At 43.5% G+C, this 22,125-nt stretch overlaps 1 protein-coding gene across 2 annotated transcripts in view; it reads right to left on the bottom strand.

Moving 5' to 3' along the window:
- Window positions 1-22,125, bottom strand: part of VAT1L (vesicle amine transport 1 like) — a 781,678-nt gene that overhangs the window by 449,338 nt on the left and 310,215 nt on the right. For both annotated transcript variants that reach the window (XM_085639998.1, XM_085639999.1), the window contains exon 4: window positions 1,756-1,898. In XM_085639998.1, the coding sequence (XP_085496124.1) occupies window positions 1,756-1,898 (143 nt within the window). The remainder of the gene's footprint in view (window positions 1-1,755; window positions 1,899-22,125) is intronic.

Raw genomic sequence — 22,125 nt, 5'->3', positions numbered from 1 at the left:
ACTGTGGACTACGATCAAGGTAAACACCTCCTTGGTCTCATTATCCTACGGACCACGCCCTTACCAGGCTCACCCCTTCTTCACTCCTCCATTCCAGCATCCAGACGCCCTCGTGGGGCTTTCGCTTACTGCCGACGAGCTCCAGGCACCCATTGAGCTGCTCCTGGCACCCACCGAGCTTTCCCAGGTCCACTCCGAGCTGCTTCCCAGGTTAGCACAGACCACCCCTTCATACTTGAGCCGTGTCCATTTAATTCACACGGATCCCTCCTCGTCAGCACCAACTCGCTCCCAACAGCACTGCGCCACCCCCTTTCGTTCCACCATTAGTGGTTTTACCCTCGTTTCTCTCGGTATGACATACATCATTTTCTGGTCGCAACTTCCTTCCTTATTGGGTCACGCATCGTTAACATCCTTTCTCACTGATCCCTACGGGTACTCTTCACGTCTCTTGTTGCTCCCTCACCGTCATTGACCTCCTCGGTCGTGTCTTCACTATGTGCGCCACTGCACCCAACAACGCTGCCATTTCCTTCCGCATGTGTACCATCACATTCACACGCACTCACCCTCTTCACGTAGCGAATTGTTACACCCCTCCAACGGTCTCCTGACTAGATATGCTCAAAGTAAGGCGGACTTGCTTTATTGTTTATTTATCATTTTTTGTTGTTTCTTTGTTTCCTGTCTTACTACCCTACAGGCTCCTTGACACTATCTATCAGGCAACAGTTCATTTTCTAGTCCTGATGATGATCCCATAGTATTGAGAGCTAGGGATCGAAACGTCGACCTTTGTAGCAAACACCACTATTCAACCATTGTGACAAAATGAGTGCGTTGTTTGTTGGTTTGAGCTTACACAGTATTATTATGTAAATGTAAGCCGCCTTTTGCTCTTCCCCCCTTTTTTGCCTGCTGTTTCCTTCTTGTGTCTATACTCCCTATACCTTCTTTTCAAACGCTCGGTACAGGACTGTGCCGTTCGCCATCTCTGTTGTGCCTTGTATTTTGTCCATCCTGTTATCTTACTTGAATAAATATTCCTCTGTCCGGCTGGACATTGGAAGAACCTCCATAGTGCTCATTGTAGTCTATGTTGAAACATTTAAACTATCTCCTCTTATGCCAAGGACCTTTGTTCTTTAAAATAAGGTCTAATAGGGCTGCATCCCAGTCCATCATTATTTTGCAGACCATATCTCCTTAGTTTGGACCCTGCTGTCTGCAATTCAGTTATGAGCCTGCTCCAATGGGAACCGTCCAGCCCAAACTGTCAGGCCTAGGATGAAACCCATCCTGGATTGATTGTGTTCCAGTTAAGGGATGACCTGGCATGGCAGTTTGGGCTGGACTGTTCCCATTGTAGCTGATTTGCATATGGCTGAGTCCACACTGAGGTGACACAGTGTGCAAAATAATGATGGACTTGAAAGCAGGCTCCAAGTGATTACCAGTGGTTGAGATTAATACAAGTATTCCCTCCATCACTTTTTTGTATACTCATCTACACTACGGCACTATGAAGTGTAGTTCAAAAGGTGAAGATAAATCCAAACTAGAAAGAACAACAATGGACTCATTCTGAACATCTGATAGAAAAGGGGAGTCAATTAATTTGGCAGCAATTATCTTTTATCAAGCAGATATTCTGATTTGGCCACTCCAAGATTCCGGTAAGAAAATCATTTTGTTAATTAACCACAGACAGGCGTATTGGTAGTGAAAATGCATATTACATGGATTCCTTACCTTTTAACTTCCTGGACATAGTCTGCATTTCGATCAAAGAGGTGAGTTAAAGAATCTTTAATAGCTTCATGTTTGAACGAAGATGCTGTTCCAAAAACAGTTACCTTGGGGATGGTTGAGCAGAGCTGGGCAACAGCCTGACCCTGAAAACAGACGAGCAGACAGTGTCAGTGCACTATATTCCTGTTTCAGTATCCTTTATGACCATAACATATCACTCTTCACATCAAGAACTTATGCATGGCGGTACAATGAATCATGTACTTCACAACGTTGCTTTAAATTATATATATACATATATATTGCAAGCTCTGGTATAGTTCTATTGTAAATGGATTCAGTCACAGCACTCAAATCTTTTCACCACCTTTTCTCTTTTCTTTTTAGGTATGTGTTAGCCAAGACCTTTTGATTTTACTAAAATTATATGTATAACTTCTAGGGGTTTTCAGCCAACCCGCTTCTTTTACTGGTCTGCTATTGTCTCAATCATATCTTCCTCCTCCCACTACAACATACACCCATTGGCTAACTTCATTGGGAGTGATAGCATCCTGTCCTTTGACAAAGTGCACATCCCCACACAAAGCAGCTCTCTTTAATATCAGGGACTACTATGGCAATGTGTGCTTTTTGAGACCAAAAACATATTTTTGCATTTAGACAATGATTTTTCAGGATTGTTGAGGGAACAGCATTTTCCCCAACAAAAAAGTTTTTCAAAAGCAATAAGGCTGGCATACAACATCGGAACTGTTGGCTTTGCCACTGCTTGTTGTGTTTGTTCTGCAGCTGCTGAAGTCAGCTTCACTGATCTGTCTCTCTGCTCCTCCAAATATGGCAACTGGAAAGGAGGAACACTGGCAATGTTACCTGGCAGCTGTCCACTTGTTAAGCACAGGTGCTTAATTGGCTCGAAATATGAATACCACATTGTATTTTAAGTTTATCGCCTACAAACAAACGTTATGAATCTTTGGGCGTTCAGGAGAAAGAAATATGTTATTTAGAATGAATTAAGGATTGCCAGACTGTTACTCATAAGAAACAGAGTATCAGTCTCATTAGGGTTGAAAAAGAAATGTTGCAAGGAGAAAAGAAGCAAAGTAGATACAAGAAATTAGGTTAATTTCCGAAAAACGGTGGAGTACACACTCGTGGGTATATTTACTAATGTGTGCCTGGGCTCTCGTGCGGCACAGCGCAGTTATGAGCTGTGCTCCATGCTTTTACACTGTACAGTAAATCACTGCTACGTTCTGTGCCGCGCCTGCGCCAGCACAAAACGTTGGGGGATATTGATTAAAAGGTAACACAGCACAGAGCAGTCACCTTGCTGCGCTCTAGGAAATGGGCTTGCGTGTACCGTATTTATTCAATTACGATGCATTCCTGCCCTTTCCCCAGCACTGGTGCACAGTGGGCTGCCTAACGCCAACGCAGACAGCCTTGCGCCATGGTGAAGGGGTACCTTCCTACACAAAAACAATCCCCTGAGGTATATTCCTCTATCTATAGAAAGAGAAAGTAATGAGAAGAAATAAAGATATTTCTCTTCGTTATGCCTCTCCTGAGAAGGTGTCACATTTTGGCGCATTCACAGGTCTACCAGTAATGGTAAATCTGGGAATGTGTCAAAATCCATGGGAGTTGCGTGGGAACACCCATGTAACGCCCATGGATCACCTACTCAGGGCAGAGTAACGCAGCGCAGCAATTTGCACTGCGTTGCGTTACTCCTGAATAATCTCGTCAATCAGAGCCACGCAAAGTGTCCTGTGTGGCGTGATACATCGCATTTTGGGTTTGCGTCGCACATGTACCACATTGCGTGGTACATATGCGACGCAAACCCTTGCTAAATATGCCCCTTAGCATATACTACGATGATTGAGACTTTGATGGATATCTCTCTTTTATTCTTTTGGTTTTATAACCAAGCTTTATTAACAAAAACAAAAAGGAAAACCGAATTGTCTCCCGATGCCTCTATTAGATATGAATATTTCTCAACTCAATCATACTCCTTTTATTAACTTAGCAACTCAGCAACTGACCTGCAGATACCACACAGATATATGAGCAGGTGCATGTTTACCAGCTTCATTGGCTGTTAAGGCTTTAGAAGCTGAATGTTTTGAATACAAATTAGGTCATTTTCAGAGTTTATTTGTTGACTGGTTTTAAAAGTAAAATGCTTATGGTTACTTGATTATGGTACGAGGGTTTGCAGCTTTCGTTTAACAGTTCAGAGGTTTATATTGATTGAGGTATATGAGTTGGAGGTGCTTAAGTGTTTAAACGGTAACTTCGCTTCAATAAGAAATATGCTAAAATTAAGACATGCACCTGTTAAAATTAAAAAGTAAGAATTCTTCATAGTTGATTTAGGAGTCAATAGTTAATTCAGTCGTGCTTGTGCATGAACTGTAAATTGACATTTGAAGAAAATCTTAAAAAGATCTCTCCTCTTCCATTCAATTCTCAAGCATATTCTCTCTGTTTTACCCCGTTTTAGTCTTTCTCTTTAACTCCTGCAAACTTTCTATAGCAGCTATTTTTTCCCATTGACATTTCTGATTTTATTGTACATCAACATTTTCTAAGTGTTGTGAAATGACTGATGGACTGCATGGGACACTATGCAATCACCCTCAGATACTCAGTTACATAACATGAATCATATGCCCGTTAAACCACAATGAAGTAGCAATCAAAAAATAACACCAGTAAATGTAATCTTTTGCCATTACCTCTCATTCTTTATTAAATATTTGAAATACAGAATAATTAATACTAGCATACCATACCCCCTTCCTTTCCAGCTTCAGTTGGCCCCTAGTAATTAAGACATTCTCTCTGAACATCCTACATACAAGTAAAGGTATTGGCTCTTTGTTATTCTCTGTTGCATCCTTGTGCCATGGACTCCACGCTGGCCTATATATGGGTCCAATCAAAACAGAAGTTAAACTAAGGACTCCACGCTGCATCTACACCCGTGGTATGGATTATGATCGAGTTCAGTACCTAAGGTCTATAGGATAAGAAGTGAGGGTTGGTAAGTATAGCGCAGTTATCAAGAAAGTGGAATGAAGCGAACTGAAACACTAACATAGCACCGTCTTTGGATAAATTGCCTCACAGCACTGTTTTGTTACATTTCCAGACTGGAAGAGAAAAAGCTCAGAAAATGCGGGAATTTTTGAAATGCAGCTTGTTCAAAGTTAAAAGCCCTGCACCCCTATCTAGTTACTGGCTGAGACACTGTTTTGACACAGATTAGTTTAGGATGATTGAAGGGCAGTGCATTTGAGTGAAACTCTGGCACACACCTAAAGCCCATGCAGGCGTTGTATCCCTGAACACTTTCATACATCACAAAGCTGGTACCGAGTTAAACCACAAAATTCTTCAATTGAGGAAGAGTGTCCGCATAAGTGTGTGCTTTGGGATAGCTGGCAGAAAAATGCCTTGGCGCAATCCCATCTGGAAGCTTACACTTGATCAAATAATTACTTGTAGGTGGCTGCACAGTTTGTTCCTGTCTGTCACCCAGAACCAACTAACGCTCCTCAAAGGTAACTTTCCATCAGTCAACCAGGTAAGTGGTTGGAGTGCAGAGCCAGCTAAAGCACATTAAAAGAAGTGGTAATGGGCCAGCAAGCTGTCTAAAGTTTCATGAGGGGCAGAGACAGAGAGGGCGTATGAGTAGATGTATGGAGCGCCCGTGGTGGACAAGAACTCTAATAGCTAAGCCTGTTATCTCCAAACTACGGTCTTTTTACACCTGAGACCCTTTGTTTCAGCTTGCACTCTTGCTGACATTGGTCATGGCCATGCCCACCTAACTCTTGTTTCTGGTGTAGTCTTTGCTACAAGATTTATCTAGCTCCCTCTTATTCACCATAGCCTGTTACCATTTACAACCATTTCCACCTATTTGATATTATTGGTACTAATAATTGGCTTGTTCCTTTTTTCCTCCACTTAAACTGAAGGAGAGGATTATCTGAAGACTGTCTATGCTAGATGCTCTTGACTCCGCTGACACCACCACACCTGGAAGAACACCTAGGCCCTCATTACGAGTGGGCGGACAATAATGGGTATGTGTAGGGACAACTTTTACCACACATATCAGAATTATGAGTATTGAGGTTTTTTTTATTACACCCGGTATACACCAGTGTAATAACAATGCATTTCCTTTAAATTTCAACAGGCCAACCTATTGGAATGTAAAGGTAGAAAATGCCAGGTAATTACCGGAACATGCAGTTTTTGGTGCAGTAAGCACCAAAATCAACAAGATAGGACCATTTTCGTGGGCTAAACTCTCAGTGTTGGAATTTATTGAAGCAATATGTATCGCATAAACCAATGTACCATTCATAACTAGGGTGCTATAAGAGCTGAGGGATGATGAAGGTTGCCCTAAAGACTATGGGCCTGATTACGAAGTCACGCAGGCAGCAACAGACCGATCGTCGGTTGTGGTCCACTCCAACATCTTCCCCTGCCGCCCACCCACCACATTAGAGTGCGGTGGGCCAAGGCATCGGGTGGAGGGACCGTCTACTGCACTTTCAACGGGCTCAAGGAGCATTTTGGAGCATCAGAATGATATATAATCCCATAATGACGGCGGAGCCAGCTTCGACTCTGCCGTCAGGATTATGATGTCACTTTGTGACAGCCTTTCCGTGTCGGCCTTTCTGACATGGGACAAATGTCCACAAGTGACTTTGGGGGCCCCTAGCAGGACCCCCGTCCCTCCGTGGCCTCTGCTATGGGGCCTGTAGGTGCCCTCCTGAACATCCCTGTATCGTGTGGCAGGCACTGCATGGTGCCTGCCACACCTTGCAGGGATGTTTACAAACATCAATTTTTTTATGGCAGCGTGTGCTGCGGGCCTTTTCTACCCGCCGCACAAGCTGCCATTAAAAAATGTATGTTTCCTACCACCCATAGGGCGGTTGCATCTAAATTCTGTATTCAGAACTGCCGACCTATGGTCAAGCGGTTCCAAACCACAACGGTGCCGAAATTGTATTCAGGCCCTATATCCTTTACCTTAATGAATCATAGAGTGAGCAATAACATCATACACATAGTATTGCGAGCCTAGTTGTCCCTTTCAGTTGTGAAAGGCCTTGTTAATGGGACATGAAATCATGGGGGAAAGCAAAGCAGAATAATGTATTCAATTTTCTCTTCGAAACCAAGATTGTTCAGAGCAAAAAAAAAGGACAACTGCCTCTCAACAGAGAATGTAACATGCAGTTCCATCAGAAAATAAAGCTGTCCTCTTCTAGTCATGGTGGAAATATTATCTGCTTGAGAAATTGGTTGAGACTAAAGCAATGAGAGTCCCATATAAATCTGTAGTCAGTAAAACAAGATAAAGCTGATTACCACAAATGTCTGACCAACAAAACACAACATTGTTTTCTTCATAGAAGCCAATGATGAAACAGCTAAGGTCAAGGATGCAGTGACTAAAGGAGAGGAGACTGAGATAGAAAGTTAGACAGTACCATCTGTGAAAGCAAGGCAAACAGTGGGCAAATCTGCTGATCCTCTGTTCTACCTCCTTTAAAGCAGGCCTTGACATCAATCATAAGGTCTGTTCCCAACTGATGATGGGTCAAATTTTACAGACTAGTCCACACATTTTACAATAGAATTTCTTTTAAAAGTAGTGAGGGGATGGATTTGAAGGTGGGGATTACTTAGGAAGATGAGCACAGTGGGGTGCTCCAGTGATTACACCACTAGGCCTTTCCTCCTCAATGGGCACAAGCGCAATTATGTGGTACCAATGGAAGCAACGGACCCATACCACTATTCTGGGGAAGAGAACTTCCATTTTTACACTCCCACCACTGTGTGGGTACATTGGGGCAGCTGTGATGTGTTTCGGCTGGTTGAAATTCAAGATTGCACTTAAGGCATTCAAGTTGAATGAAAATCATGCAAGTTTTGTATCAGCCTGAGGCACACCTTATTTATGGGAGAACTTGCATTTCAAGTTTGTCCTCTAAAGCGGGGAATGTTTGGGTTAGCCTTTCTTTAATGGCCTGCACAGTGGAGCTCAGCAGGCACTCAGCAGGCAAAGAGAAACTCCGGTATAAAATGTTCTTGTCTCTTGGTAGGCTCATGCAGAAGACACTGAAGCAGACAGATACATGCTCTTAAAATTTGGAGGAACACAGTGCACCAGGCAGCCCGATTGTTAGTAACACCTAGATAGGCATCATGCCTACTACACAAATTGTAGCCAGGCTAGAAATCTTGAGATCTCTGTGAGCTCTCTCAGGACTCAAAGGCCATAAACATTGTATTCTCCTTCTCAATTCTTTATAAGGAATAAAGAATGATGCAAGTTTGGAATGAAACTGTCTGTACTGTTGTGGTGCAAATTTCCTAAGGCACGTTTTCCGGAGCTTGGAAACAGACTCCTGCCAGAGTCCAAATCCTATCTAAGCAGTCTCCGAAAGCAAAGTTTTAAGGTACCTCTTAGCAAGGACATTAGTCTTTGGCTCTGAGTCAGAAGCCAATTAATGAAAATAACACTTTTGTGCATTTCACCTTGGTTGCCATGGATTTTGGATGATTTCACATGTTCTGTGCAGTCTGCTCATCAGTTTTGAACACCATGCTGAGACCACTGAGATGAGATGCAGGAATGCTTGGAGCATGCTCTGCTAAAACAAAAGGAAAAGAGTTTTGGGTTTTTGTGTAACTCTATGCTAAAATCCTACACATTGGTAGTGATTTAAGCAGGATAAAATTCAGAAATTCTAAACAACAAACTGCTGCCAACCAGATCGCTTCAATGTAACCATGTAAACAAGAGTGCATACATGGCTTACAAGGCTACCAGAATCAAAGGGCATCTCTAAAGCCCTCCTCCCACACTGTCATGGTGGGTCTGTAGAGATCAAAGTCTTAATGATCATGGCAACAACTGTGCAAACCATTTAGGCCAGAGCTCCATAAACATCACACAATTTTGGACTTTGTTTTTCTCAAACACACACACAAACAATGTTTTCTAAAGCCATTCAGAATACAGCCCACCCTTCCAATCAAATTGCAGTCCTAGTGCATATAATGTATGTAGTTGTAAGTATATAAACAAACAGAACAGTGATGGCAATAGCAGCTAATAAACAGAATATTAGGAAACATTGCAGCATTGTAACAGTAATCTGGAGTGCATTTGGTCTCCTTGTGTCTAAATAAACTAATCTCAGTTTCTTAGGTGGCTTTGCCTTTCACCCACATACCTTAGGGCAACAATTAAGTTACTATTCCATGTGAAAACACCTGTTGTCTCTCTCTGCATTCAACAGCTATGGTGTCTCCAGACCGCTCACCTTTCTGCTCCCTTGGAATGAAGATTCCTCGCTCCCTATCCCCTGCCAATATGCAAACTCCTTTCCAATTGTTAAATGTTATTAAAATCAGCAATCAATATCTGAGCTCTAAAGCACTTTCACCTACTCATGCTCCTATGAAAAGAGGGCTGACTATATTTAATTACATGTATCAACTATTACTGAAGCACTTGAAACTAATATTAAACAACATGAAATATTGTCAAATATACAGAAAAACAATTGCTGAACCATCAAAATATCAGATTATACTTGTATGCAAGCCAAGCAGCAGAATAATCTGAAACAAACATCAGACAATATATTGATTCAAGCTGAATTATCAACTTGCAATGCAACAAATATTAAACAATACATAGAGCTATGCATTTGCAATTGAAAACATGTCCATGTCAATATGTGAATATAGGACATGCAAGGGGGAGTATCAAACTAAGAAACATATGAAGATTACAGCCCACAGAGGATCAGAGTAATCAAAAGAAAACATTTCCAATGGCAAAGCTGCATGGAGCCTGCAGTAGGTGATCACTAGTGTCAGAGAACACAACAACAATAAAGAAGTATATAAAGCAAACTGAGTCTGCCATTGATTTTAGGATACATTTTCAATTAAAAAGAAGGCCACTACTCTGTCTGAAAATAGATCATGCAAAATGATTAATACAGGACAATACCACAGTTAACCTCCACCATTTTGTGCTGTGTTAACAAACCATATTTCCATTCAACGTATTTGATTGCAGTGTTTATCTTTAAAATCTTTAAAAAGTAATATCTGCTGTTTGAGCTTCTGACACATCTTTTTCCCTTTCTCTTGTCTGGGATGTCCAAGGCACTTCCCACCATAATTCTTGCACAGAATGAGAATGGCTGCTCAATTCTTATTTCAAGGGACATGCTGCAATGCGTGAGTGGTCGCAAAATGAGAAGCAATGGAAATGAACCGTCTAAGGAGGTTGTGAGATGGAATTCACATGCATCCATATTCAACTCAATTGAACTCCAAAGCACACACATCATCCACTCTTGTAGGTCAACGCCTTGTATAGCAGTCGCTCACTAGCACAGAAGGCCTGGAATTTCCAGGCTATTTGGAAGCAATCGCCTTAAGAATAAAATCATACTGCTTGCTTACATACATTCTCAAATTTTACTTCGATGTTCGGGGTCCAGATGTCACAATGCAGTTCTGGCTATTGAGCCATATGTATCCAAGTGATCGAATTATGATGTTTTAGAGCAGAAAGAAATATGTTATTCGGTTTTTTTATTCTAAAAAAGTTACAGTAAATTCCTTCTTGTCTACTCAGAAAGATTTTGACAGATATGCTGGGGATATGCATATGTATGGATGCTAGACGCTTAAAAGATAGCAGTGTCTACCATGGATGAAACCCTATTTACGTCTAATCATGTGCGGCTCTTCCGCTATGGCAGAGGAGAGTCGTCCCACTGCTAAAATGCAGCAGTTTGAAAAAAATTAAATGACAATAAAACAATGTTATTGTGATTTCATTTTTACTTCCAGACCACTGAGTCGGGGGCGGGGCCCGGCAGCAAAGTCACACAGCAGGGGGAGTGGTGGTAGGCAGGCATTAAAAGTGTGAAAGTGGGTTTGGCCGGCTGTCCACGGCCGGCCAAACCCACATTGCCACTTGAATATCTCCAGGCTGTTCCCTTGGAGATATTCTGGTGCTCATGGGGACAGGTTACAAGACTCTACTGAAGGGCAAAATGGGCCCGCTCCTCCCAATCCCAGCATGTCTCACATGTGGGGAGAAGCGCTGGGATTGGGTGGGGTTTGGAAGCCTGTGCCCATGGAGACTGTAGTGTCATTGGGATGGGAGCAGTGGAGCAGCGTGGCACGGGAGGAGAAGATCGCGGAAGCCTGCCGGAAAAATATGTTTCCATTTTTTTTCTTTAACAGCCCCCCACCTCGGATTGACAGCAGCCACCCCTGTGTAGTTATTAAAGTTAGCAATCGATTACAAGAGATGCTTGAATTGCTTTATCTACAAACAAAAAAGACCTTCCTGCACCTGAAATGTGTATCCAATGGTGTTACAAATATAGAAATGAAGGTAATACGAGGAACGCGTTCTGTACACTAGAATAGGGGTCATCACCCACATGTGTCCATTAGTATCCCAGAACTAAAGTGTGGGTTGTTCTCTGTGACCCAAGAGGTCCTCATACTCCACAAGTAAAAGTGGTAACAGAACTGCTGTACTCCGAAACATTGCCACTGTTTGAAGGGGTCGCATAATAATGATGGCATGGTCCTGATGCAGTCAGTGTTGCATCCTAGTATCATCTTGAATTTTTCTCTACATTAGCAATTTGAATGACCAATTAACCAGCCTCTTAGTTTCATCTATAATGAAGTGGTGGCTCGCCGAGGGTGTTCTGCAGGGCAGTGGGGCGGGGGGTAGTAAACTCCGGCATACGGCCGAAGGGAATTAGGTAAATAAATACACATATAAAACAACGTACATTGCGCGCGCTGCAATGCCAACTCGCGACGCAGACAGTGCGCGCAATGTGAATTTTTTTATATATTTATTTATTTACCTAATTCCCTTCGGCCGTATGACGGAGTTTACTACCACCCACCCTGACCCCTCCCCCCCCCCCGCCCCGCAGCACACCCTCAGCGAGCCGACACTGCTATAATGGATCCAAATGCGACAAAAAGTCTCACATGCTAACACGGATGACAGCGTGGGTTTAAATTAATAAGGGAAGTTGGAATTCAACACAAGGCATTTTAGAGGAACAGTGCAAAACGACGCAATAGAAGCTTTCTAGATGTAATAAGGAAACGTTTTTATGAATTATGTATACTGAGTATTTGTAAGGATGTTTTCTTCTTTCAAATGTTGAGCCGGAAATATTTCTGTGCATCGAGAGAAAGTTAGGTTAGCCTGGATGTTAGCAAGTGTCATATAAAGCAAGAGAAATGTGTAATTAAACTCAGTGTAATTAGGGGACTTCTCTTATAACAGACTTAAAGGAGTTCTGTGTATATAATAGGGTATATTTCTTAAGTTATCTTTAAGTATATGCTGTCTTTTTTAAGTCAAGCTTGTGAGATTGATTATATCCTTTATTCTATCGAATGATTTTAACTAATCAAACATAATAAACTTACTTACTAACCAGCCTTTTAATTTTCATGAACCATACATAAAATTGTTGGAATTTGAGAAATATAAACCACTGTTTATCAGTCTTTTTGACATGGCATTTTCCTGTTGCATTTCTGACCAAGAGATGGGTTGGGATCTATTTGCCTTCCGACCTTAGCAGCTTCAATACTGATAATAAATAGACAATAACACAGGTTTTCAGGAGTATACCAAACGTAGCTGCTCGATTTAAAAACAGAAAAGTATGAGCAAGTATGAATTCCCACAAAACAGCTCTACTGCAATATATGTATATGGATAGCATAAGGAGATTATTTATTGCTTGCTGTGTATATATGCATTTCAATAATTTAATGTTTGCAATTTGTATTGTGACCATTTACCAGTATTACAAATGGGTGGCTACTTTTTGTCAGAAATATGTTGGCAGTGATGTTTTCTTTTCTTAAAGCAGATACAGAAGGCAGAAGGATATTGGTTGCGTGAACGATCAGCAGTGATCCCTTAGCTAGCTCTTTGTATAGACTGAAATTTAGGAGGAGAGAACTAAATCAATCACTTGAAATTGTACTTACAAAATGTAGTTATCCTGTCCTGTTGTTTGACGATTTCAATATAGCATGTGACACTGGAGTAAACCAAACAACTTTGCCAATAGCCAAAAACAGAACTCAAAACAAGTATTGGAAGCTAGGACTGATGTAAGGCTAAATATGATAGACATTGGTGAGTTAGAATACCCCCAAACTCTCCAAACTGCCCTCCCATGGGGCAGAAATGCATAAGAGCCTTTAGAGATTGAGGTGGTGCCTGATGACTGGGTGGGTGGCCCCACCTCCATGGCTCTAGAGGGCTTTCTGGACCCCAACCCCCCACCCACACTCTGCTACCCAGCAGAAAGACTATTGGTACCTACAGGGGTAGGACTATGACCTTCTGTCCTGATGATCTGTCCGCCCCCACCACATTTCTATGTTATCATATATTTAGATATCACTTGTATCTAGTGAGGTTTCTCCCCACTCAAGGGAGGATAGATTGGGAGTATGCACCTCAATGTACCCCCGGAGGTGCAGAAGGACTGTGGGTGCCTTTAGGGAATTGGGAATACAGCCTGATGACAGATGAGGGCAGACTGGGGGCAGAAAGACTGGTGGAGCCTCTAGGGATTTGGGTACAACCGCCCCATTTTCCTTTATTATATATTTGGAAATCCTTGTTATTTAGTGGGTTTTCTGCCTGCCTGATGAAGGCAGATTGCGGGTAAGCATTCCAAGAGAGACAGAAAGACTGTGGATGCCTTTAGTAGTAGGATTACAGCCCAATGGCAGTGCAGGCCGCCCATTGTTTTTTTTTTAACGAAAATCTAATTTTTGGGTGGGCTTTGTAGTCCCCAATGAAAATTGGGGGAATACCCCTCCAAAATGACACCCACCCAGGGTAGAGAGAAAGACTTTGTGGTGGGGGTATGGCCCAATGCCTGGTCAGAGATATCTCCAGCCTCATTCATTTCCTTATTGTAAAGAAAATACCTAATTCTGGTTGGCCTTCTGCCATTCCCAGGGAGGGCAGATTAGGGTACCTCCCCCAGTCTACTTCCTTAGGGGGGCAAAAAGACTGGTTGGGGCTTATAGGTTTGGGCTTAAGGCCCAGTACCCATATGAGCGAGCTTTCATCCGATTTCTTTGTTATTTATTTGGACATCCCTATTATCTATTGGGATTTCTGCCTGCATAGGGTGGACAGATTGGGCGTAAACCCTCCCAGTATGCTCCCTGGGGGCAGAAAGACTGTTATGGCCTCTAGTGGCAAATGTCTCACCCTCTGCAGCCAAACATTTAATGCCACAAGCTAGAAAACTGTTATTCTGCGACATCAGAAAAACAAACATGTGACTGGCCCTTGGGTGATGTTTACACAAACATCCTCCCAGAACTGTTCAGTCTTCAAGCATTCAGTGAATATATGAAGGTTATCAATCACTTGGGTGACACATATATGGCATGTATTTGGAATCCGAGGGTGAACCTAAATGTCTTTGGGCTTGCATCCAATAAAGCCTGTTGGCAGTGTGCAAATGTTTTCCCTTTAAACAAGTAAACTAACCAGGGGTGGCTGCTGTCAATCTGAGATGGGAGGGCGCAAAAGGAAAAAAAACAATAATAAAAATAGAAACTTACCTTTCCTGCCGACCGCCACGATCTTCTCCTTTCGCGACGTGCTGCTCCACTGCTCCCGTTGTGACGACACTAGAATTCCCATGGGCACAGGCTCCCAAACCCCACCCAATCCAGGCGCTTCTCCCAGCATGAGAGAAACGCTGGGTTTGGGTGGAGCGGGCCCATTTTGTGCTCCAGCAGGGTCTTGGAACCTGTGCCCCTGAGCACTAGGATATCTCCAAGGGAACAGCCTGGAGATATTCAAGTGCACGTGTGGGTTTGGCCAGCTGTGGACGGCTGGCCGAACCCACATGCACACTTTTAGTGCCTGCCTACCACCTCACCCCCTGCTGTGTGATGCTGCTGCCTGGCCCCACCCCCAACTCGGCGTGCTGGAAGTAAAAATAATATGACAATAAAATTGTTTTATAGTAATTTTATTTTTCTTCTTACTGCTGTGTTTTAGCGGTAGGGCGACGCTCCTCGGCCATACCGGAGGAGCAGAGCCTGAACTAAACACCAGAAAGCCACATTTTTACACATGCTTGTCATGGAGCATCACACTGAAAACATTCTAATCACTGTCTTCAAGGTGCTTCACTAATTCTTCTTCGCTATTAAGAAGACATTTCTAAATACTTCCCAGTTCATCTCTTCCACTGACGGCAAGGTGCAGAATCCTCCATTGATACAACTGACACCAGATACCATGTCAAGCAATATTCCAGAGGGTCAAGAAGGTATCTTTGTATATTTGAACCAACACAGTCTACCTTCTGTAGTGTTCCGTAACTCACTCCAGTTCCAAGCCCTGCATGATTGACTACGTAGTTACCTAACAAATAAGTCTCCTTAAAACTGGATTCTTGGTTCCCACACTGGATTAGCCATCAGATCATTCTTCACCCAAGGCATCCCAGCTGAGTCCCAAATAGGCTGATGATAAGGGTAGTAGTACATCTCGTTTTGACTGATTTACATCCAGAATGTTATCCCTTTAAAGAATGGTGTGCTAGTGTATTTATAAACAATGTGGAGAAATTCATTTGGCTGAGTCACAGCATGTAAAAGCTATAAATATTTCTGCTTGTGTTATGACCTAACAGCATAGTTAACTGCTTCAATTTTATTGCCCAGCATTACAGCTGACTGTCTTGAAAAGCACCGCCACCCTTTAATACAGTTCTTCCAAACTTCTTCCAGGCTTTTCTAATTCCTTTGTGTGCCTATATAAACAAAATCAGAACAACAGCAGAGATTGACTCCTACCAATCATGGCCATGCCAAATTAGAGCAGAACATCATTGAAAAGGATGCTTATTTTTAGAGAGTATCCACATTTAACCACACCTTAATTGTTACTATGATTGTAATTGAAATGGCTATCAAGTGGCCCGGTTTGACTTTTAAATCATTCAGAAAGTGGGCGATATTTGAATGCATTCTGCTTTCTAAATATCACTTGGTGTACTGCCAATTACTTTAAAGAAGGTTTGAATCCATATTCCAACACATTGTATCCAATATAACTTCGTTTATTTGATAATTTAACAGTGGGAGAACACATCACATGTACCCTTCACTGAAATAAGAAGGATCTGGATTAGAAGATTAAATGATAGCATCATCCAAATGCAGAGTAACCTTTCTTCTTCACCCATGACAAGAGAAAGAAAATATCTTTATATTTCTCGATACTTTGTGATTAAGATATTATGTATAAATCAAGCAAAGTTGCAGACCATGCAACCTTGCCTGGTTCCTCATTAAATGTTGAAGCTATATGTTGATTAACTATTTACTAGTGTCCAAACGTGAGGGTTATTGTATCATCCAATGTAAAGTGTTATAAAACACCTCAAAGATACATTCACTTAACCTAGAAGCATCAATTGTCATCACCTTTAAAGAGAGGTCTAAATTTGTACTAGAATTTAGATCTACATTCAGTTTATGTAAGGACTGACTTGTTACCCTGTGATGAACCCCCTTTGATTGCATTGAATTAAGGTAGGGCATACCAGTGAAAGGATCAAGGCACACCAAGCTCCATCTTACAGAAATTACACTAGCAAATATTTTCATACACACTTTTAAAATGGGGGTTGGCAATAACTCTCACATTTTTCAGATTTTTTTGGGGGGTGCAGAGGTTCAATATGCTATATATAGTGGGGATATTCCAGGATTTCCAAAGATCCCCTCCCTCCTAAATATAATTCAAATGTTCCATTAAGGTACTTGCTATAACATTTGACATAGCTCAGCTAGGAGACCATCAGGTCCCAGTTGCCTTCCCTTTTTCAGTCCATTTGCTATTGTGAAGTAGGAGGTTAAGAGTGCCGTTTCAGATACATGGTCTGTTTTACCTTCTGTAATACTGAGCAGTTCTTGACCCACCAACCATTCCACAATATCTTAAGCTAAAGAATAAAGAGTCTCTCAAAAGGAGGAATGGTACAATAACATGAATACTTCCCTAATCTCTTTAATGAATGTGCTGGACTCAACAAATACTTTCTCGTTTCAGTTTCTAGACCATTTATCGGTAAGTTTCCAGGTCCAAATAGGACCACTTCCATATCCCTGTGCTTGTTCATTCAGTGTGTCTGGCTCCCATTTTTTGCAGGTATACTGTTAAACAGGTCTTACAAAAGCTTGCATCTTATTAAATAACTGCATTTGTTTCTCCTGTGAAAACCTGATATACTGATATCTACCATAAATTATTTTTATCCAACCTTCTATTTGTCTGCATTCTTGATGCTTTTTGAAGGCAGTTCTAAAAGAGATTTCAGTTCATACTCCCTGCAGAAGTGGCTTAAAGGTGTCTAAGATTACAGGTTACTGGGCGGTAGTGTCTTTTCTGAGAAAAATAAACTTACTTTGCTATCACGCCTTCTGGAACCCAAGTTCTAATAAAATCATATGGTGTGTTAACAACATTTTCCTACTTTGCTCCTGATTAATTGATATTACTAGACAATGGCTGAGTGACCTGACATACGTCACGTTAAATATGCGCAAGATACAACATAGATCTTCAGTTAAGCATCTATTAGGCATACAGCAGTATGTGAATGCTGCCCATGCTTCCCAACGTAAAAAGAGAAATCTAAGGTGGTAGAAAGACAGTCTGTTGCTTAAGCATGGAGCTTGCAGTGCAGTGCCAGGATGGGCATGCCCCACACCCCATTCTATTAGTCACTTTTTCTCTGATGGTCTGGTGGGCTTAATGAGCTCCCACTGGTTGAATTGATAGGTGATATACATGCCAGTCATCTGTCCATTCAGTGAGGATGAAAGCCTTTCATACTACCACAGAAAAAGAATTGGGTGGGGTGCTGGGCCATCTTGTCATCAGTCCCAATGAGCCGGTACCAGATAATATTTTTTCCTCCAGAGGGAGATAGAAGGGGGATGGTTACTCCTTCTCTGCTGGCCCTCAATTCAAAACTATGCCAAAGAAATCTCAATTTCCTCTCATGGTGAATGGCTGAAGGGTCCGCTGGTAACCAGGGAATCCTAACAATCCTGTGCATTTCTGAAACCTTGAAACACAGCACAATCCAGGGTCAGTGATGGCCAGCTGCAGTTAACACAGGTGGGGCGACAGGCAGACTGACGGGCACTAATAAAATCCAGCAGTGCCCTTAGGCCTAAAGCCAAAAGCTCTGAATCATGGTCCGTTTTAAACTGTGTTCATAACGGGCCATGATTGAGAGCTCTGGAGTTGAGACTAAAGGCACTGAGAGTTTCTCACAGTGCCTGCCAGTGAATTAAAGCAACTTACTTTAAAAGATAAAAAAAAGATTAACTTACCTGTTGCCTCGTGCAGGGTGCTCCTCTTCAGCTCAGCAGCACAGGATCCCAGATCTCCAGCAAGCAACTCCCTTCTACCAATCCAGATGCTTCTCTCAGTAGAATGAGAGAAGTAACAGGATTGGCTGGAGCACGCTGGTGCAACGCTCCTTAAAGCACTGGGGTTCTGTGCTTGCTCTCCACCCAGCTGTGTGAGATTTCTTGGGATGGAGAGTTTAAAGTGCGCACGTCTGGCTGGCCGTCAGAAGACAGCCAGCCAAAGTGACATGCACACTTTAAACTAAGTGCACATCATTCCTCTCTGTTGCTGCCCCGCCCCCGACTTGGCTGCTGCCATCACAAGAATAAATGGTAGTAAATGTGTTTTATTGCCATTTTATCTTTCATATTTCCTGCCCTCCAGTGGAGGGGCGATGATACTCCGCTCTGAAGGAGGCGCCACCACTGTCCAGGGCAGTGTGGCTTGCATGGATCCCAGTCCATTTCTCACCCAGAATGCCCCTTAAACTATGGGTCATAAAAGACTTTTGCCTTTATTTGTATGACAAAAAATGTATGCACTTCCAGTCAGTGGTTTTACCAACTTGCATTTGCACAATTCCCTGCCTCCCCTGTGTGTGGGAACATAATAAACTTCATAGGAATGGACAAAACTGTAACCATGTGAAGACCTCATTGACATACCATTGTGTTCACATGGACCAAGCTTTGACTGGTTTTGTTGTCACACAAGTGGGGTACCTTTTGTATCAGAAATGTGAGAATGCTGGGTGGCAGGAATTCTGTTGATCCTCACAAATTCTGAAAGTATCTGTTATAGAAATGCGATTAACATTAGTGACTTTAGCCAAAGTTTGGAGTTTGCAGGGCATTCTGTGTAGGAGAATGTACAGGAATCCACAAAAGTCACACCACTCTGGACTCCTTTGGGTGGCTAAGTTTTTGAAACTTCTGGGTTTGGTAGGCTTCCCACGGTGCTGGCCAAGCCTGGACCCAAATTTCACAGATATCCACATCGCAGAAATGTGTCAATTTGAAAGACAAACTATTGAAGTTTCATTGTTAAATTTTTGGCCTTTCCTGTCATGGGCTAGGGCCCCAGCCACACAAGCAAGGTACCTTTTTTTTTCGTAAGATGTGTGGAAACGCAGGGTGGTAAGAATGTGGTGGATCTCTGCAGACTCTACAACTTCTCAAAGAAATGTGAGGAAAATATGTGATTGTAGCCAAAGATTGGTATTTATAGTGCATTCTGGGTAAGAAAATGCAGTGGGAGCAATGATTAGGTTCTTTGGTAAAACGCTGAGCGAACTACACAAATGACCCATTTTTAATTCTGAAATTTGTCTACTTTTCAGAAATGTATTGTTTTCTGGGTTCACCTTTCATACATGTTTTCTCCACAAACTGCAAGTAGGCAGAAACCACAAACAAATAGAAAACTACAAAAACTGTTGTTAAAAAATATTTTTTCTTTTACAGCTTCACTGTTTCTGAAAGCTGGGAAAAGGGTGATATTAGCTAATAACAAACTAAAGAGGGGTGCTGCTCCTTTTGTTGCAGTACCCATATTACTAGAGGAAAGATATCAAGGAGCATATTTAATAAATGTTCATGCAACGAGGGGCACCAAGCAAATTTGCTGTTTTGCGAGAACAGGAGAAAGCTGAACAGCATCATATCTACTAAGATATGGAGCTCGTCAGCTTTCTACCTGCACTGCTGCACTTGTGCCTTAACCCTTTCGATGCTCATGACGGAATGGTTCCGTCATGAGCATCGGTGCCCCTGTGCTCATGACGGAACCATTCCGTCATGAGGCCAGGGGCACGAAATCCCTCTGCTGCAGACAGCAGAGAGATTTCTATTTCATGCCTTTGACCTTGGGAGCTGGGGAAGAGCTTCCCCAGCTCCCGAGGCCCCCTCCCTGGTTTCTGTGCAATGAAGATCAGCGCGCAGGTCGCGCTGTCTTCATTGCACAGAAAACGAAACTGAAATGAGCCTTTAGGTTCATTTCAGTTTCAATTTGTATGTGCTCAGGGGGCTATCACAGCCCCCCGGGCACGTAGAGAGACGGGAGCGGTATCATTGGAAAGGGGAGAATCTCCCCTTTCCAATGGTACCCCTCCCCAGTGGATCCCTGCTTGGGGATCGCCCCAGGAGTGCGATCCCCAAGCAGGGATCCACCCACTAGACACCAGGGAGGGGGGAGCGGCTCCTTAGGCAAGGGCTTTTGCTCCCCCCAAATATTTTTAGTGTCATTTCATCTTTTTGCCCCCCCTGGGGGGCAGATGGAGGCAGTAGCCCCCAATCTGCCCCCCGGGGGGCCAAAAAGCCCACTAGACACCAGGGATATTTACTTTGCGCACATCATTTTTTAGGGTGGGGGCTGCCCATGAAGGGCATGTCTATGCCCCCACCCCGCATTATGTACAGTCTTCTGCCCCCCCTGGCGGGCAGTTGGGGGCAGTAGCCCCTAATCTGCCCCCCCGGGGGGCATAAAGCCCAATATATGCCGGGGATTAATTTTTTCTTATAATTTGTGGTGGGGGCTGCCCAATATGGGCATGCCCATGCCCCCACCCACCCTCTGCAAAAATGACAGCCTTTATGCCCCCCCGGGGGGCATATGGGGGCATTAGCCCCAATCTGCCCCCCCGGGGACAAAAAGCCCAGTAGACACCAGGGATTTTTTAATCAGGGTGGGGGCATTGGCATGCCCGTTTTGGACAGCCCCCACCCTAATTAAAATTTGCCCAAAAAACTCCCTGGCATCTAATGGACTTTCTGCTCCCCCTGGAGGCAGATGGGGGCTTTAGCCGCCAATCTGCCCCACCGGGGGGGCAAAAAGCCCACTAGACGCCAGGGATTTTTTGGGGGCAAATTTGTATTAGGGTGGGGGGTCCCAAAAAGGGCATGTCCATGCCCCCACCCCCACAAAAATTACAGCCTTCCTACCCCCCTGGGGGGTAGATGGGACAGTAGCCCCCAGTCTGCCACCCCGGGGGCAAAATGCCCACTTGACGCCAGGGATTTTTTGGGGCAAATTTTAATTAGGGTGGGGGCATTGGCATACCCGTTTTGGGCAGCACCCACCCTAATTAAAATTTGCCCCAAAAACTCCCTGGCGTCTAGTGGACTTTCTGCCTCCTCTGGGGGGCAGATGGGGGCATCAGCCCCCAATCTGCCCTGTTGGAGGGGTAAAAAGCCCACTAGACGCCAGGGATTATTTTGGGGCAAATTTTAATTAGGTTGGGGGTTGGCCAAAACTGACATGCCCATGCCCCCACCCCCTCCCTGCAAAAGTTACAGCCTTCCTGCCCCCTGTGGGGGACAGATGGGGCATTAGCCCCCAATCTGCCCCCCCGGGGGGCAAAAAGCCTACTAGACGCCAGAGATTTTTCGGGGAAAATTTTAATTAGAGTGGGGGCATTGGCATGCCCGTTTTGGCCAACTCCTACCCTAATTAAAATTTACCCAAAAAACTCTCTGGTGCCAAGTGGACTTTCTGCCTCCCCTGGGGGGCAGATGGGGGCATTAGCCCCCAATCTGCCCCACCGGGGGGGCAAAAAGCCCACTAGACGCCAGGGAGTTTTTGGGGGAAAATTTTAATTAGGGTGGGGGTTACCCAAAACGGCCATGCCCATGCCCCCACCCCCTCCTCGGAAAAATTACAGCCTTCCTGCCTCCCCGGGGGACAGATGGGGCAGTAGTCCCCAATCTGCCCCTCTGGGGGGCAAAAAGCCCACTAGACGCCAGGGATTTTTTTAAGCAACTTTTAATTAGGGTGGGGGCATTTGCATACCTGTTTTGGGCAGCCCCCACCCTAAT

This window comes from Triturus cristatus, chromosome 12 (assembly GCF_964204655.1).
Source record: "Triturus cristatus chromosome 12, aTriCri1.1, whole genome shotgun sequence".
Taxonomy (NCBI): Eukaryota; Metazoa; Chordata; class Amphibia; order Caudata; family Salamandridae; genus Triturus; species Triturus cristatus.
Note: the sequence above shows the minus strand (reverse complement) of the source record. Positions and strands in the feature narration are given on the sequence as shown.